This window comes from Rhinoraja longicauda, chromosome 3, assembly GCF_053455715.1.
Source record: "Rhinoraja longicauda isolate Sanriku21f chromosome 3, sRhiLon1.1, whole genome shotgun sequence".
Taxonomy (NCBI): Eukaryota; Metazoa; Chordata; class Chondrichthyes; order Rajiformes; family Arhynchobatidae; genus Rhinoraja; species Rhinoraja longicauda.
Genome location: NC_135955.1, coordinates 95,876,689 through 95,896,321, shown reverse-complemented (window position 1 = coordinate 95,896,321; position 19,633 = coordinate 95,876,689). Strand labels below are relative to the sequence as shown.

Genomic DNA, 19,633 nt, shown 5'->3' with positions numbered 1-19,633 from the left:
TGTCCGTGGGCGTGGGGAAGAGAGTGGAAGTTTTGTTGCCTCCATCACAGTGAGGGGGTGTTTGGAGTCACTGTGATGGACGTTTGTGTTGGGGTCGTGTGTCTTGTGTTCTTTTTTTTTTCTATGACTGCTATGTAGTTTCGTTCGGTACTTCGGTACCGAACGACAAATAAAGCTCTGTTATACCTGTTATACCTGTCCTGGGCCTCCTCCATTGTCAGAGTGAGGCCCAGCACAAATTGGAGGAACAGCACTTCATATTTCTCTTGGGCAGCTTACACCCCAGCGGTATGAACATTGACTTCTCTAACTTCAGATAGTCCCGGCTTTCCCCCTCTCTCCATCCCCTCCCCCTTCCCAGCTCTCCCACTAGTCTTCCTGCCTCCGACTACATTCTATCTTTGTCCCGCCCCCTTCCCTGACATCAGTCTGAAGAAGGGCCTCGACCCGAAACGTCACCCATTCCTTCTCTCCCGAGATGCTGCCTGACCCGCTGGTTTACTCCAGCATTTTGTGTCTACCTTCGATTTAGACCAGCATCTGCAGTTTATTTCCTACACTTAGAGGAACTCAATGCCTTCCCGAAGATAGACACAAAAAGCTGGAGTAACTCAGCGGGCCAGGCAGCATCGCTGGAGGAAAGGAACAGGTGACGTTTCGGGTCGAGAACATTCTTCAGACTTTTTCTTCGGAAGAAGGGTCTCGACCCGAAACGTCATCTATTCCTTTTCTCCAGAGATGCTAGACACAAAAAGCTGGAGGAGTCACCCCCACCATTAGCTGAATCTCTGGAGAGAAAGAATGGGTGATGTTTTGGGTCGAGATCCTTCTTCAGCTACCTGACCCGCTGAGTTACTCCGGCTTTTTGTGTCTATCTTCGGTGTACAACAGCATCTGCATTTCCATCCTACACTCAGAGGTATCACAAAATGCTGGAGTAACTCAGGGGGTCAGGCAGCACCTCTGGAGAGAAGGAATGGGTGACGTTTCGGGTCGAGACCCTTCTTCAGACTGGTGTGAACATACACACTCTTCCTACACTCAATGTCTTCCTGGTTTTGCCCGCCTTTTTATCTCATTAATTCATGTTTACCGGAATGCTGCTTGGATTAGAGGGCATTAGCTATAAATTTGGCTTGGTTTATTGTTGTCACGTGTACCAAAGTACAGTGAAAAGCTTTTTGTTGTGTGCTGACCAGTCAATGAAAAGATGATGACAATCAAACTGTCCACTGTGTACAGATACAGGATAAAGGGCATAACATTTAGTGTTGGATAAAGTCCAATTAAAGGTCTCCAATGAGGTCGGTGGGTGGTCAGGACTGCACTCTGGCTGGTGAGAGGACGGTCCAGTCCCTGATAACAGCTGGGAAGAAACTATCCCTGAATCTGGAGGTGTGCATTTTGAAACTACTGTATCCCCATGCCTGATGGGAGAGGGGAGAAGAGGGAGTGGCCAGGGTGAGACTAGTCCTTGATTATGCTGCTGGCCTTGCCAAGGCAGCGTGAAGGCGAGGGAGTGAACAAACATGGAACCTTTTCTCTGGAACATTAGAGGCTGAGGGGAGAACTGAGAGAAGTACACGAGGTCACAAGGTCATAAGTGATGGGAGCAAAATTAGGCCATTCGGCCCATCAAGTCTACTGCACGAATCAATCTTGGCCGATCAATCTCTCCCTCCTGACACCGTTCTCCTGCCTTCTCCCCATAACCCCTGACACCCGTAATAATCAAGAATCTATCAATCTCTGCTTTTAAAAATGTCCATTGACTTGGCCTCCACAGCCTTCTGTGGCAATGAATTCCACAGATTCACCACCCTCTGACTAAATAAATTCCTTCCCATCTCCTTCCTAAAGGAACGTCCTTTAATTCTGAGGCTGTGACCTCTGGTCCTAGACTCTCCCACCAGTGGAAACATCCTCTTCACATCCATTCCACCCAGGCCTTTCACTATTCTGTACGTTTCAATGAGGTCCCCCCTCATTCTTCTAAACTCCAGCGAGTACAGGCCCAGTGCCGACAAACGCTCATATATAAAATTATGAGAGACACAGATAGGGTAGACAGTCAGATCCTTTTCCCCAGGGTGGAGATGTCAAACACTAGAGGGCGTAGCTATAACGAGAGAGAGGCAAAGTTTAAAGGAGATGTACCAAGTAAGTTCTTTTTTTAAACACAGAGGGTGGTGGAAGCACATATAAAAGTGGGATTTAAGAAGATTTTGAATAAGTACATGGATATACACTGATCAGCCAAAACATTATGACCAGATGAGCCAAAACATTATGCCCACCTGCCTAATATGCTGTTGGTCCTCCGTGTGCAGCCCCATACGCAGCAGGGTGCGATACACTGTGTATTGTGACACATTCCTCCCGTGACCACCATTAACATTTTCTGTGACTTGTGCCACAGTCGACCTTCTGTCGGTTCGGACCAGAGGGGATAGCCTTCGTTGCCCTCGCTCATCGATGAGCCTTGGGCGCCCAACACCCTGCCTGTCGCCGGTTTGTGGTTTGTCCCTCCTCGGACCACTGTCGGTTGGTACTCACCACTGCTGACCGGGAGCACCCCACAAGACTTGCCGTTTCAGAGATGCTCTGACCCAGTCGTCTGGCCAGAACGATTTGGCCCCTTGTCAAAGTCGCTCAGGTCTTTACTCCTGCCCATTTCTCCTGCATCCAACACATCAACTTCAAGAACTGACTGTTCACTTGCTGCCTAATATATCCCACCCCTTGACAGGTGCCATTGTAACAAGATAAGCAATGTTATTCACTTCGCCTGTCAGTGGTCATAATGTTTTGGCTGATCGGTGTAGTCACAGAGTCAGAGAGCGTGGAAACAGGCCCTTCGGCCCAACTTGCCCAAGCCGGCCAAAAAATGCCCCATCTACACTATTCCCACCTGCCTGCGTTTGGCCCACGTCCCTCTATGACAAAATTCTATGACAACCAGCAGCTTGTAACAAGGGCTGGGTTGCATGATCTTTGGTAAAACTGCAGTTTTATTTACTGCGTATACTATACCAGCCACATAGTGTGCGTGAAGAAGTCTGAAGAACTTCAGACTTAACGCACATGAAGAAGTCTAGACCTGAAAAACGTCACCCATTCCTTCTCTCCAGAGATGCTGCCTGACCCGCTGAGTTACTCCAGCTTTTTGGGTCTATCTTCGGTTTAAACAAAGCATCCGCAGTTCCTTCCTACACATGGTATAACTGTGATCTTTTCCCATGCTGTGATACCCCCTGCATCAGCTGGGCCTTGCAGAGATTTACAGGAGGTGTGACACAATAGTTTGGCTTTGAATGTCAGGCTTCAGCTGTGGTGAAAGTCTTGACCGCTGAGAGCCAAACAAGTTCACAAGTTCTAGGAGTAGAATTAGGCCATTTGGCCCATCGAGTCCACCCTCTCACTCCCAAATATGGGTCCAGGTGACGTCACCGCCCCGCGCCCCACGTGACCTGACTCAGCCGGCAGCCACGTGCTCCCGCTTCACCAATGGCAACCGCCCGGGCCGGGAGGCGGGTTGCTGCACAACCTCCATTAGGCAGCGCGCGGACCTGCTGAACAGAAATGTCGGAAACCTAGTGTCGGGACCTAAACTGATGGGACCTACAGTGTCGGGGCCTACAGCGTCGGGGCCTACAGTGTCCGGGCCTACAGTGTCGGGGCCTACAGTGTTGGGACCTACAGTGTCGGGGCCTACAGTGTCCGGGCCTACAGTGTCGGGGCCTACAGTGTCGGGGCCTACAGTGTCCGGGCCTACAGTGTCCGGGCCTACAGTGTTGGGGCCTACAGTGTCGGGGCCTACAGCGTCCGGGCCTACAGTGTCGGGGCCTACAGCGTCCCCTGGGCCTAATACGGGACAAGGGCGGTCCTATACGTGACAAACCAATTTAGCCCAAAATATACGATGTCCCGGCTAATATTGGACAGTTGGCAACCCTAAGTCCACTCCGCCTTTCAATCATGGCTGATCTCTCCCATCTAATCCAATTTTCCTGCCTTCTCCCCGTAGCCCTTGACACCCGTTCTAATCAAGAATCTAATCAAACGACAGGTATATTTCCATCTCCTGAAGTCACAGCTCAGACATGGGTCCTTCAGCCCACTTTACCCAAGCTGGCCCTCAACTATCTTTAGTTTAGTTTAGAGATACAGTGCGGAAACAGGCCCTTCGGCCCACCGAGTCCATGCCGACCGGCGAACACCCCGTACCCTAACACTATCCTACACACCAGGGACAATTTACAGTTTTTACTGAAGCCAATTAACCTACAAGTCTTGGGAATGTGGGTGGAAACCGGAGCACCTGGAGAAAACCCACATGGTCACAGGGAGAACGTACAAGCTCCGTGCAGACAGCACCATGGTCAGGATTGAAACTGGATCCCTGGTGCTGTAAGGCAGCAACACTACCGCTGTGCCACTGGGCTGCCTATTTATCTACAGTATACTGATCCCAGTTTAGTTTAGTTAAGTGGCACGGTGGCGCAGAGGTGGAGTTGCTGTCTTACAGCGCCAGACACCCGGTTTTGATCCTAACTAAGGGTGCTGCTGTCTGTACGGAGTTTGTACGTTCTCCCTGGGACCGTGTGGGTTTTCTCCGGGTGCTCCGGTTTCCTCCCAGACTCCAAAGACGTGCGGGTTTGTAGGTTAATTGGCTTTTGTAAAATTGTAAATTGTCCTTTGTGTATAGGATCCCTCTCCCCATCAGAACTGCCCCTTCCATCGACTCCTTTAAGTCCAGGCTCAAACCCTATTTCTACTCCCTGGCGTTTGAGGCCCTATGAGGGGGCGCTGTGAACTGTTTATGTATGTGCTGTTATGTTTGTGTGCCATTGTGTGCCGGAACCTTGGAATCATCCTTGATCAAACCCTCTCCTTCGACAAACACATCAAACACATCACAAAGACAGCCTTCTTCCACCTCAAAAACATTGCCCGTCTCCGTCCATCCCTCTCCTCCACAGCTGCAGAAACCCTCATCCACGCCTTCATCACCTCCTGTCTGGACTACTGCAACAGCCTCCTCTATGGCGCTCCCTCAAAAATCATCAATAAACTTCAATACATTCAAAACTCCGCTGCCCGTCTACTCACACACACCTCGATCCGTGACCATATCACCCCCGTCCTTTATAAACTCCACTGGCTCCCCATCCCCCAGAGAATCCAGTACAAAATCCTCCTCATAACCTACAAAGCCCTCCATAACCTGGCCCCATCCTACCTGACCGACCTCCTCCACAGGCACACTCCCACCTGCACCCTCCGCTCTGCCACTGCCAATCTCCTATCCCCCCACATCCGGACCAAACTCAGATCCTGGGGGGACAGGGCTTTCTCCATCGCTGCTCCCACCCTATGGAACTCACTACCCCAAACCGTTAGAGACTCCCCCACACTCACCACATTCAAAACATCGCTGAAGTCTCACCTGTTCAGTACTGCCTTCAACCACTGAAGGTCACCTCACCTACTGTCTCCTTTCTCTGTTCATTTATTTATTTACTTATTTATCTATTTATTAATTTCCCTATGTTCTCAAAATCTCTGTAAAGCGTCTTTGAGTATATGAAAAGCGCTATATAAATAAAATGTATTATTATTATTATTATTATTGTATGTTCGTTTTCTTAGTACCTGAATTGATGTACAGCACTTTGGTCAACGTGGGTTGTTTTTAAATGTGCTGTACAAATAAAATTGACTTGACTTGACTTGACTAGGATAGTGCTAGATCACGGGGTGGTCCCCTTCTTCTTTTCTTATCGTGTCCACAACATGCTAGATATTGTGCTTCAGCCAAAACTGAACACAACACTTGATGGAGTTTAAAGTGGATAAGTGAGATGAGGTTATCCACCTTTGGAGGTAAGAACAGGAAGGCAGAGTATTATCTGAATGGTGTCAAGTTAGGAACAGGGGACGGACAACGAGATCTGGGTGTCCCTAGTGCATCAGTCACTGAAAGGAAGCATGCAGGTACAGCAGGCAGTGAAGAAAGCCAATGGAATGTTGGCCTTCATAACAAGAGGAGTTGAGTATAGGAGCAAAGAGGTCCTTCTGCAGTTGTACAGGGCCCTAGTGAGACCGCACCTGGAGTACTGTGTGCAGTTTTTGGTCTCCAAATTTGAGGAAGGATATTCTTGCTATTGAGGGCGTCCAGCGTAGGTTCACTAGGTTAATTTCCGGAATGGCGGGACTGTCGTATGTTGAAAGACTGGAGCGACTAGGCTTGTATACACTGGAATTTAGAAGGATGAGAGGGGATCTTATCGAAACGTAGGGGTTGGACACGTTAGAGGCAGGAAACATATTCCCAATGTTGGGGGAGTCCAGAACCAGGGGCCACAGTTTAAGAATAAGGGGTAGGCCATTTAGAACGGAGACGAGGAAAAACTTTTTCAGTCAGAGAGTTGTGAATCTGTGGAATTCTCTGCCTCAGAAACCAGTGGGGGCCAATTCTCTGAATGTATTCAAGAGAGAGCTAGATAGAGCTCTTAAGGATAGCGGAGTCAGGGGGTATGGGGAGAAGGCAGGAACGGGGTACTGATTGAGAATGATCAGCCATGATCACATTGAATGGCGGTGCTGGCTCGAAGGGCCGAATGGCCTCCTCCTGCACCTATTGTCTGTAGTCTATCCTATACCCACTAGGGACAATTTTTACATTTATACCAAGCCAATTAACCTCCAAACCTGAACGTCTTTGGAGTGTGGGAGGAAACCGAAGATCTCAGAAAAAACCCACGCAGGTCACGGGGAGAACGTACAAACTCCGTACAGACAGCGCCCGTAGTCGGGATCGAACCCGCGTCCCCAACGCTGCATTTGCTGTAAGGCAGCAACTCTACCGCTGCGCCACTGTATCGGCCTGTCTCGTCCAAATATTTGGTGGATAATTTCACAACATCCTTGGAGCCTGCAGTATCAGCAAACCCCCCCATTGAAAAATGAGAAAGAATGTGCTAGTTTGACAATATGTGGGAAATCAACTGGAAAATACATTTTTTCTTCTATTTATTACCAGTCTGATTCATTTGATCTTGTGCCGTGAATCAAGTCGTACATCAAAATAACAATGCTTCCGAGGAAAGTGAAGTAGAAAATGAACCCTTTTTTTACTGAATGGTGAAGTAGACTTGCAGTGTCTACATGGTCACTCTTTAATTTCGAGATACAATGCAGAAAAAGGCTCTTCGGCCCACCGTGCCGACCAGCGATCCACGCGCACTAACACCATCCTACCCACACCTGGGACAATTAACAATTTTTGTCAAAGCCAATTACCCTACAAACCTGTACGTCTTTGGAGTGTGGGAGGAAACCGGAGATCGTGGAGAAAACCCATGCGGTAGCGGGGAAAACGTACAAATTCCGTACAGGCAGCGTGGTAGGCAGGGTCGAACACGGGTCTCTGGCGCTGTGAGGCAGCAACTCTACCGCTGCGCCGCCATGCCTCCTCTTGCTTTTAGTTTAGAGATACAGCGCGGAAACAGACCCTTTCGGCCCACTGGGTCCGCGCCGACCAGCGATGCCCGCACATTAACGCTATCCTATACCCACTAGGGACAATTTTTACATTCCCCAAGCCAATTAACCTACAAACCTGTACGACTGTGGAGTGTGGGAGGAAACGGAAGATCTCGGAGAAAACCCACGCAGGTCACGGGGAGAACGTACAAACTCCGTATAGACGGCACCCGTAGTCGGGATGGAACCCGGGTCTCCGGCGCTGCATTCGCTGTAAGGCAGCAACTCTACCGCTGCGCCACCGTGACCGCCCATGTTTTTGCTTTTCATGTGATGATTCACACACTTGTCTTGTTGGGCAGGAATAGTTTGTGACGCAATCCATCCATTGATCTGCATCCGTAGCATTAAATAGAAATGATCTTCAAAGAATCTAATTGCTGGTAAAGGAAGATAACTCTCCACTACAAATGCAGGTGCCCGTCATGAAAACCCTGTCATGTCCTGGCACTAACAACGCTAACTGAGAGATAACCAAGTTGAAACTGCAGGAAAAAGTGCAGCTATAATTTACAGACAGTGTAATCTTGTCAACATTTCTAACATGAGCTGTCAATTTACAAACAGCACCACCTGAAAATCAATTTGAACAGAACTCCGATACAAGGAACTGCAGATGCTGCTTTACAAAAAAAAAGATAAAAACACGTTGGAGTAACTCAGCAGGTCAGGAACCATCTCTGGAGAATGGTGGAGTGATAGAGACATGAAGCATGGAAACAGGCCCCTCGGCCCATCTTGCCCATTTTTTCTTTGTACTTGTGTGTGGTTTAATTGTACTCATGTATAATCGAGTTTAACGATAAATAGCAGGCAACTCTATTTTTCTTCATTGTATCGCAAGGGGGAGATGTTGGGGGAGTCCAGAACCGGGGGCCGCAGTTTAAGAAAAAGGGGTCGGCCATTTAGAACGGAGATGAGGAAAAATGTTTTCAGTCAGAGAGTTGTGAATCTGTGGAATTCTCTGCCTCAGAAGGCAGTGGAGGCCAATTCTCTGAATGCATTCAAGAGAGAGTTAGATAGAGCTCTTAAGGATAGCGGAGTCAGGGGGTATGGGGAGAAGGCAGGAACGGGATACTGATTGAGAATGATCAGCCATGATCACAATGAATGGTGGTGCTGGCTCGAAGGGCCGAATGGCCTATTCCTGCACCTATTATCTATCGCGGTACATATGAAAAATAATGAACCTATTACAATAATAAGGCCATAAAACAGAGGAACATAATTAGGCCATTCGGCCCATCGAGTCTGCTCCACCATTTGATCATGGTTGATCTATTTTTCCCTCTCAACCCCATTCTCCTGCCTTCTCTCCCTAACCTTTGACACCCGTACTAATCCAGAATCTGTCAATCTCCGCTTTAAAAATACCCATTGACTTGGCCTCCACAGCCATCTGTGGCAATGAATTCCACAGATTCACCACCCTCTGACTAAAGAAATTCCTCCTCATCTCCATACTAAAGGTACGTTCTTTTATTCTGAGGCTGTGCCCTCTGGTCCTAGACTCTCCCACTAGTGGAATGAGAGTATAATGAGGAGCAAATTGAGAGGGCTAGAGATAGATAGATTCTTGATTAGTGCGGGTGTCAGAGGTTGTGGGGAGAAAACAGGAGAATGGGGTTAGGAGGGAGAGATAGATCAGCCATAATTCAGTGGCGGAGTAGACGATGGGCCGAATGGCCTAATTCTACTCCTATCACCTTCAGGAATCCCGAACCAGTGTCCACAGTTTAAGAATAAGGGGTAGGCCATTTAGAACGGAGATGAGGAAAAACTTTTTCACTCAGAGAGTTGTGAAGCTGTGGAATTCTCTGCCTCAGAAGGCAGTGGAGGCCAATTCCCTGGATGCTTTAAAGAGAGTTAGAAAGAGCTCTTAATGATAGCGGAGTCAGGGGGTATGGGGAGAAGGCAGGAATGGGGTACTGATTGTGAATGATCAGCCATGATCACGGTGAATGGCAGTGCTGGCTCGAAGGGCCAAATGGCCTCCTGCTGCACCTATTGTCTATTGTCTATTGACCTTATGAGGGCTGAGGTGGAAAGGCAGAAAAAAAAAACATAAAAACTTTATCACACCGAGATTTCAACATGCAGGTAGACTGGGAAAATCAGGTTGGAAATGGACCCCAGGAAAGAGAGTTTGTAGAGTGCCTTCGAGATGGATTCTTAGAACAGCTTGTACTGGAGCCTACCAGGGAGAAGGCAATTCTGGATTTAGTGTTGTGTAATGATCCTGATCTGATAAGGGGACTAGAGGTAAAAGAGCCATTAGGAGGCAGTGATCACAACATGATAAGTTTTACTCTGCAAATGGAAAGGCAGAAGGGAAAATCGGAAGTGTCGGTATTACAGTATACGGAGGCATGAGACAGGAGCTGGCCCAAATTGACTGGAAGGAGGCCCTAGCAGGGAAGACGGTAGAACAGCAATGGAAGGTATTCCTGGGAATAATGCAGAGGTTGCAGGATCAATTTATTCCAAAGAGGCGGAAAGACTCTAAGGGGAGTAAGAGACACCTGTGGCTGACGAGGGAAGTCAGGGACAGCATAAAAATTAAGGAGAGGAAGTATAACATGGCAAAGAAGAGTGGGAAGACAGAGGATTGGGACTCTTTTAAAGAGCAACAAAAGTTAACTAAAAAGGCAATACGGGGAGAAAAGATGAGGTACGAGGGTAAACTAGCCAATAATATAAAGGAGGATAGCAAAAGTTTTTTTAGGTACGTGATGAGGAAAAAAATAGTCAAGGCAAATGTGGGTCCCTTGAAGACAGAAACAGGGGAATTTATTATGGGGAACAAAGAAATGGCAGACGAGTTAAACCGTTACTTTGGATCTGTCTTCACTGAGGAAGATACACACAATCTCCCAAATGTTCTAGGGGTCGGAGAACCTAGGGTGATGGAGGAACTGAAGGAAATCCACATTAGGCAGGAAATGGTTTTGGGTAGACTGATATGACTGAAGGCTGATAAATCCCCAGGGCCTGATGGTCTGCATCCCAGGGTACATAAGGAGGTGGCTCTAGAAATAGTGGAAGCATTGGAGATCATTTTTCAATGTTCTATAGATTCAGGATCAGTTCCGGTGGATTGGAGGATAGCAAATGTTACCCCACTTTTTAAGAAAGGAGGGAGAGAGAAAACGGGTAATTATAGACCAGTTAGTCTGACATCAGTGGTGGGGAAGATGCTGGAGTCAATTATAAAAGACGAAATTGCTGAGCATTTGGATAGCAGTAACGGGATCATTCCGAGTCAGCATGGATTTACAAAGGGGAAATCATGCTTGACAAATGTACTGGAATTTTTTGAGGATGTAACGAGGAAAATTGACAAGGGAGAGTCAGTGGATGTGGTGTACCTCGACTTTCAGAAAGCCTTCGACAAGGTCCCACACAGGAGATTAGTGGGCAAAATTAGGGCACATGGTATTGGGGGTAGGGTACTGACATGGATAGAAAATTGGTTGACAGACAGAAAGCAAAGAGTGGGGATAAATGGGTCCCTTTCGGAATGGCAGGCAGTGACCAGTGGGGTACCGCAAGGTTCGGTGCTGGGACCCCAGCTATTTACGATATACATTAATGACTTAGACGAAGGGATTAAAAGTACCATTAGCAAATTTGCAGATGATACTAAGCTGGGGGGTAGTGTGAATTGTGAGGAAGATGCAATAAGGCTGCAGGGTGACTTGGACAGGTTGTGTGAGTGGGCGGATACATGGCAGATGCAGTTTAATGTAGATAAGTGTGAGGTTATTCACTTTGGAAGTAAGAATAGAAAGGCAGATTATTATCTGAATGGTGTCAAGTTAGGAGGAGGGGGAGTTCAACGAGATCTGGGTGTCCTAGTGCATCAGTCAATGAAAGGAAGCATGCAGGTACAGCAGGCAGTGAAGAAAGCCAATGGAATGTTGGCCTTCGTAACAAGAGGAGTTGAGTATAGGAGCAAAGAGGTCCTTCTACAGTTGTACCGGGCCCTGGTGAGACCGCACCTGGAGTACTGTGTGCAGTTTTGGTCCCCAAATTTGAGGAAGGATATTCTTGCTATGGAGGGCGTGCAGCGTAGGTTCACTAGGTTAATTCCCGGAATGGTGGGACTGTCGTATGTTGAAAGGCTGGAGCGATTGGGCTTGTATACACTGGAATTTAGAAGGATGAGGGGGGATCTTATTGAAACATATAAGATAATTAGGGGATTGGACACATTAGAGGCAGGAAACATGTTCCCAATGTTGGGGGAGTCCAGAACAAGGGGCCACAGTTTAAGAATAAGGGGTAGGCCATTTAGAACGGAGATGAGGAAGAACTTTTTCAGTCAGAGAGTGGTGAAGGTGTGGAATTCTCTGCCTCAGAAGGCAGTGGAGGCCAGTTCGTTGGATGCTTTCAAGAGAGAGCTGGATAGAGCTCTTAAGGATAGCGGAGTGAGGGGGTATGGGGAGAAGGCAGGAACGGGGTACTGATTGAGAGTGATCAGCCATGATCGCATTGAATGCTGGCTCGAAGGGCTGAATGGCCTACTCCTGCACCTATTGTCTATTGTCTATTGTCTATTGTCTATTATCTTTGTTCACGTTTTTAACACACAAAGACGGGGTTGGATAAAAAACAATTAGAGAAGTCAAACTAATGTTAAGGAAATGTCTAGGAAATGCAGATGAAGGCATTTTGCTTCTAACTTCTTTACTCAGAGGGTGGTGGCTGTATGGAATGGGCTTCCGGTGGAAGTGGTGGAGGCAGGCTCGATTTTATTATTTAAGAGTAAATTGGATAGGTATATGGATAAGAGGGGATTGGAAGGTTATGGTCTGAGAGCAGGTAGATGAGACTAGGTCAGAGAGAGTGGTCGGCATGGACTGGTAGGGCCGAACGGGCCTGTTTCCGTGCTGTAGTTGTTATATGGTTATATGGTTATATGAAGGTTTACACCTGCTCAGTTACTCCGGCATTTTGTGTAAAATCTGTTGCTACATCTACAAAGAAAGAATTTTAGTCACAAGGCGACTAAGCAGGAACTCTGCCTTGCTCATCTAACTCTGAGTTAGATAGAGCTCTTAAAGATAGCGTAGTCAAGGAGTAGGGGGAGAAGGCAGGAACGTGGCACTGATTGTGGATGATCAGCCATGATCACAGTGAATGGCGGTGCTGGCTTGAAGGGCCAAATGGCCTACTCCTGCACCTATTGTCTATTGTCTATTGTCTTACCTTTTGGTTTCTTCATCTGTGGTAAACTGCTGATTGTAGTTGCTTGAATTATCTCAACGACAATTTGATATCTGTTCAAGAGACGGAATTGTGAATTCTTTTGACTTAAGTAATATATGCAATCACAATGTAGTGGCAATTAGATTAAATACCCACTAAATACCCACAACCACAATACTCCAGTGCTAAAAGATGGACACAAAATGCTGGAGTAACTCAGCGGGACAGGCAGCATCTCAGGAGAGAAGGAATGGGCGACGTTTCGGGCCGAGCAGACATGGTGCTCTATCTAACGGAGTCAAGGGGAGTCAAGGGATATTGGGAGGAAGGCATGCACGGGTTACTGATTGTTGATGATCAGCCATGATCACAGTGAATGGCGGTGTTGGTGCGAAGGGCCGAATGGCCTCCTCCTGCACCTATTGTCTATTGTTCATTGACCAGAGGGCACAGCCTCAGAATTAATGGACATGCCTTTAGAAAGAAGATGAGGCTGAATTTCTGTTGTCGAAGGGGGAATGGGTGAAGTTTGGGTTGAGACCCCTTCATCGGACCTATGAGTCTAAGCATACGGGTTAAGGTTAGGGTTAGAAGGGTCTCGATCCAAAAAAATCACATACTCCTTTTCTCCACAGATGCTGCCTGACCAGCTGAGTCACTCCGGCATTTTGCTTCTATCTTCGGTGTAAACCAGCATCTGCAGTTCCTTCCTACACACTGTGTAGGAAAAACGTACAATAGAGAGTAACTTTTTTTTAAAACTCAGCTTTAAGATGAAAGAAGTAAAATGTCAAGGAGGTGTGCCAGCCAAGCTTTGATTTTGCATAGCTTTAAGATAAAAGGGGGAAACTTCACAGCAGATGCGCGGGGCAGATAGTTTACAGAGAGATCGGTGGGTTCCCGCAATGTGCTGCCAGGGGTAGTGGTGGAAGCAGATATGATAGTAGCATTTAAGAGGCTTTTAGTTTAGTTTAGTTTAGAGATACAGCGCGGAAACAGGCCCTTCGGCCCACCGGGTCCGCGCCGCCCAGCGATCCCCGCACATTAACACCATCCTGCACACACCAAGCCAATTAACTTGCAATCCTGTACGTCCTTGGAGTGTGGGAGGAAACCGAAAATCTTGGAGAAAACCCACGCAGGTCACGGGGAGAACGTACAAACTCCGTACAGATAGCGCCTGTAGTCAGGATGGAACCCGGGTCTCCGGTGCTGCATTCGCTGTAAGGCAGCAACTCTACCACTGCCGCCCTATCGACCGTATATGCCCTTTTGGATAGGCATATACGGTAGATATTTGTTTAGCTTAGTTCAGAGATACAGCACGGAAACAGGTCCTTCTTCCCGTCGAGTCTGCACCCACCAGCAACCCCCCCGCACATTAACACTATCCCTCACACACACTAGGGACAATTTTTACATTTGCACCAGGCCAATTAACCTGCAAACCTGTACGTCTTTGGAGTGTGGGAGGAAACCGAAGATCTCGGTGGAAACCCACGCAGGTCACGGGGAGAACGTACAAACTCCGTACAGGCAGCACCCGGTCAGGATTGAACCCGGGTCTCCGGCGCTGTGAAGCAGCAACTCTACCACTGCACCACCGTGCCGCTCACAGGGAATGGAGCATGAACTTGAACTGGAGCATGAGCAAGGGGAGGTCACAGTGGCGCTGCCTTACAGCGAATGCAGCACCGGAGACCCAGGTTCGATCCTGACTACGGGCGCCGTCTGTACGGAGTTTGTACGTTCTCCCCGTGACCTGCGTGGGTTTTCTCCGAGATCTTCGGTTTCCTCCCACAACCTCAACTCCAAAGACGTGCAGGTTTGTAGGTTAATTGGCTTGGTAAATGTAAAAATTGTCTGTAGTGGGTGTAGGATAGTGTTAATGTGCGGGGATCGCTGGTCGGCGCGGACCCGGTGGGCCTAAAGGGCCTGTTTCTGCGCTGTATCTCTAAACTAAACTAAACTTGCCTTATGTTCGGCATGGATATTGTGGGCTGAAACACCAGTTCCTGTGCTGCATCCTTCTACATTCTATGTTAAAAAACGTCAAGAAAAATGCAAGACAAATACCATGACGATTATTGCTCTAATTATAATTGCGAAACACAAGATTTCCTTTCTTCCCTAAAAAATCACTGAAAATTCAACTCACAATGGATTACAGAGATGGAAACTATTTATCTAAACTATTATCTCCCCTCTTACAGAATTGGAATAGGACAGGAGAGATTTAGAGGGATACTAGACCAAGTGGACCCGTTGGGCCCAAACCAAAGATACTAGAGGAGCCAGATAGACCACTCGACCCTAAAAACCGTAGTACGTCACAGCGCCATTTCAGTCGGCAGAAACTTGCAGAAACATTTAGAAAGAAAAATAACAAAAATCGTGTGAATTGATAGATGAGAAATATTCAGCATTTTAATGGTATCATCACACATACTGTTCCCCCAAAAGACTGCGAGAGGCAGAGCGAACGGTGGGTTTTGCCCACTAAAATGGCGGACGTTACGCTCCTTTGCGTACAACACTTTGTTCCTCTAGTATCTTTGGCCCAAACCTCTCCTGCATTGGTGCAGCACCCTCTCCTCCCCCACTCCCCCCTTCCCTCCCTTCTACCCTCCACCCCTTTCTGAAGAAGGGTCTCAACCCGAAACGTCACCCATTCCTTCTCTCCCGAGATGCTGCCTGACCCGCTGAGCGAGTCGCTCCAACATTTTGTGTCTCCTGTCTTTGGAGTGCGGCAGGAAACTGGAGATCCCGGAGAAAACCCACGCAGGTCACGGGGAAAACGTTCAAACTCCGTACAGACAGCACCGGCAGTCATGATGGAACTTGGGTCACTGGCGCTGTACGGCAGCAACTGTTGTACTTGGGTTCGACTGATTGTAGTAATGTAAACAATATCGGATCTTTTTGGATAGCAAGCAAAAAAAAAGCTATTCACTGTACCTCGGTACACGTGACAATATTAAAAACCTAAACTTGGGTTACAATCCCAAAACCTCGACAGTACCTTTGCCTCCACAGATGCTGCATGACCCGCTGAGTTTTTCCAAACAAGTTGTTTTTATTCTATGAAAGTGTTCTGAGTGCAGAAATATGTCAGCAGAGAGTTATACAATAGACAATAGGTGCAGGAGGAGGCCATTTGGCCCTTCAAGCCAGCACCGCCATTCAATGTGATCATGGCTGATCATTCTCAATCAGTACCCCGTTCTTGCCTTCTCCCCATACCCCCTGACTCTGCTATCCTTGAGCTCTATCCAGCTCTCTCTTGAATGCATTCAGAGAATTGGCCTCCACTGCCTTCTGAGGCAGAGAATTCCACAGAATTTTCACTGAACCTGGCAATCTTTAATATGCTCAGAACCTGCTCAATGGTGACATTAGATATTAAGACTGGAACAAATTTCATTTTTCCATTATTCGTCTCATACGCTTGACAAACAACTATTGCAAAGCACTAATTAATCTGGGATAAAACAGATGACTGAGTCCGCATGAGAATTGAGTAGTTCCCTCAGGCCAAATCAATGCAATAAATGAATGAATGTAATCATCTTGCAGCCTTCAGATATATATTACAACCAAAATAACTTATTTATTGTAACCGGGTTTATCTGCATTCCACAGAAAAATATACTTTTTAAAATTTGAAATGGGAGTATTTTTATTGAAAAAGCGAAGCAGAGCTGTCACTGGGGTGAGACTTGGTCTTTGATGATGCTGCTGGCCTTGCTGAGGCAGCGTGAGGTATAAATGGAGTCAATGGAAGGGAGATAGGCACAAAATGCTGGCTGGAGTAAGATTTAGATTTAGAGATACAGCGCGGAAACAGGCTCTTCGGCCCACCGGGTCCGCGCCGCCCAGCGATCCATGCACATTAACACTATCCTACACACACTAGGGACAATTTTTACATTTGCCCAGCCAATTAACCTACAGCATCTCTGGAGAGAAGGAATGGGTGACGTTTCGGGTCGAGGCGCTTCAAGGGAGGTTGGTTTGTGTGATGGTCTGGGCCGCGTCCACGATTCTCTGCAACTTCTTGTGGTCTTGGATGGAGATGCTCCCAAACCATGCTGCGATCCATCCTGAATAAATGCTTTCTAAGGCACATCTGTAGAACTTGGTGAGAGTTGTTGAGGACATGCCGAACATCCCAGGTTCCAAAGACACATGCGTCCGCGATGGGTAGATTGGAGACGACAACTCTGAGTCCATTCCTATTATTACCCCTCAGGTCCCTAATAAGTCTTTCCCCTTTCATCTTAAGCCTGTGTCCTCTGGTTCTCGAATCCCCGAACTCTGGGCAAGAGTTTGCCCAATCTATTCGTCTCATGATTTTGTACACAAGAGTCTGTAAGATAGCTAGTTTAGTTTAGTTTTGTTTGTTTAGAGATACAGCGTGGTAACAGGCCTTTCGGCCCAACCGAGTCCACGCCAACCAGCAATCTCCGCACACTAACACTATCCTACACGCACGGGGGACAATTTGCAATTGTACCAAGCCAATTGACCCACAAACCTTCTCGTGATTGGATTATGGGAGGACGGAAATCCCGGAGAAAACCCACCCAGGTCACGGGGAGAACGTACAAACTCCGTACAGACAGCACCCGTAGTCAGAATCGAACCCGAGTCTCTGGCGGTGTAAGGCAGCACCTCTACTGCTGAGCCACTGTGCTGCCGAAGGTGGTATTGATTCATCAGCTGGTGGGTGGTAATCAGGAGGCATTCTTGTCCAAGTTGAACCTGATCCCGTGAGAGTTCATGGCATCTGTGGTCAGTGTTGATGACTCAGGGTGGTCCCTCCTAGAGGTTGCCAACTATCTCACTCCCAAATAAGGGACAAGGTGACATCACTGCCCCACACCCCACATGACCTCACCCAGCCAGCAGCCATGTGCTCCCGCTCCACCAAAGGCGGCCGCCCGGGCCAGGAGGCGGGTTGCTTCTCAACCTCTGTTAGGTGACAAACCAATTTAGCCCAAAATACGGGATGTCCCGGCTAATACAGGACAGTTGGCAATCCTAGTCCCTCCCGACTGTAACCACTGTGCCGGCACCTCTGCTGGTGGCCCAGGGATGGATCTGGTCGAGTCTGCGACATTGGCAAGTAAGGCGTGATTTCTGCAACTTTCAGTTTAGTTTTCAGTTTCAGTTCAGTTTATTGTCACGTGTACCGAGGTACAGTGAAAAGCTTTTGTTGCGTGCTAACCAGCTGTGATCCATCCAGTGTGACCACGTCAGGCTGATCTTGACAAGTCATAGAGTTACACAGTGTGGAAACAGGCCATTCGGCCCAACATGCCCACACCATTCATTTTGTTATGGTTTATCAAAACCGAATGACTTGCGAGGCCACTTCAGAGGGCAGTTAGAAGTTAACCACACTGTTGCTGCGTAGGAGTCACATGCAAGACAGACCAGATGAGGATGGCAGGTTTCTTCCCTGACAGTATTGCAGATTGTTAGAGTCTTAGAGTCATAGAGTCATGCAGCGTGGAAACAGGCCCTTCGGCCCAACTTGCCCACACCGACCAACAATGCCCCATCCACACTAGTCCCACCCTGAAACGTCTTATTGAAGCATATAAGATTATTAAGGGGTTGGACACGTTAGAGGCAGGAAACATGTTCCCAATGTTGGGGGAGTCCAGAACAAGGGGCCACAGTTTAAGAATAAGGGGTAGGCCATTTAGAACTGAGATGGGGAAAAACTTTTTCAGTCAGAGAGTTGTGAATCTGTGGAATTCTCTGCCTCAGAAGGCAGTGGAGGCCAATTCTCTGGATGCATTCAAGAGAGAGATAGATAGAGCTCTTAAGGATAGCGGAGTCAGGGGATATGGGGAGAAGGCAGGAACGGGGTACTGATTGAGAATGATCAGTCATGATCACATTGAATGGCGGTGCTGGCTCGAAGGGCCGCATGTCCTCCTCCTGCACCTATTGTCTATTGTCTATTGTCACCTGCCTGCATTTGGCCCATATCCCTCTAAACCTGTCCTATCCATGTATTGTAGGGAAACAATTCACAATTCACAATTAACTGACACCTTTTGTTACCAGAATTCTAAATCAAACTTATCTAAATCAAAGCCTGCCACGATGAGATTCAAAGCCTGATCCATGGTTTTTACTCTGGGTATCTAGATTAGAAGGGTCCCGACCCGAAACGTAGCCTATTATTTTTCTCCTTTTCACGGCACGTTGGCGCAGCAGTAGAGTCGCTGCCTCACGGCGCCAGACACCCGGGTTCGATCCCGACTACGGGTGCTGTCTGTACGGAGTTTGTACGTTCTCCCCGTGACCTGCATGTTCCCCAGTTTCCTGCCGCACTCCAAAGGCGTACAGGTTTATCGGCTAATTGGTATACCCAAAACATCACCCATTCCTTCTCTCTCCAGAGATGCTGCCTGACCCGCTGAGTTACTCCAGCATTTTGTCTCTATCTTCGGTTCTGCAGTTCCTTCTGACACACGAAGCAGAGATCAATGTGATCACGTCTGTAGACTTTGTCCCAGTTTCAATATAGCTCCATTTATTTTAATTATCATTTACCCGCTCCACAGCAAGATGCATTTCTGACAGGAAGACAGACCGTTTCTCTGAAATATCGTTAGAAAACAAAACTGCATTCCGACGTAAGAAAGCTGGGCATTCAGATTAGCAATCTCTTATTTCCTCGCCAGCTCACAGTGTGTTATCACAACTGCATCCGAGCTTTAGGAGTCTGTACCTTTAGAGATAAGTCAGGTAAAAGCCTGGTTACTGAGTGAAGTACATTGTTGCAGTAATCTATCTAACTGTACTGTCCTGTACATACACCACCATTTACCATTTACCAATTTCAAACCCCTCT

The 19,633-nt window shown here is 47.6% G+C and overlaps 1 protein-coding gene across 2 annotated transcripts in view; it reads right to left on the bottom strand.

Moving 5' to 3' along the window:
- The window catches only part of snx25 (sorting nexin 25), a 204,173-nt gene that overhangs the window by 83,572 nt on the left and 100,968 nt on the right, over positions 1 to 19,633 (bottom strand). For both annotated transcript variants that reach the window (XM_078396686.1, XM_078396687.1), the window contains exon 8: positions 12,760 to 12,830. In XM_078396686.1, the coding sequence (XP_078252812.1) occupies positions 12,760 to 12,830 (71 nt within the window). The remainder of the gene's footprint in view (positions 1 to 12,759; positions 12,831 to 19,633) is intronic.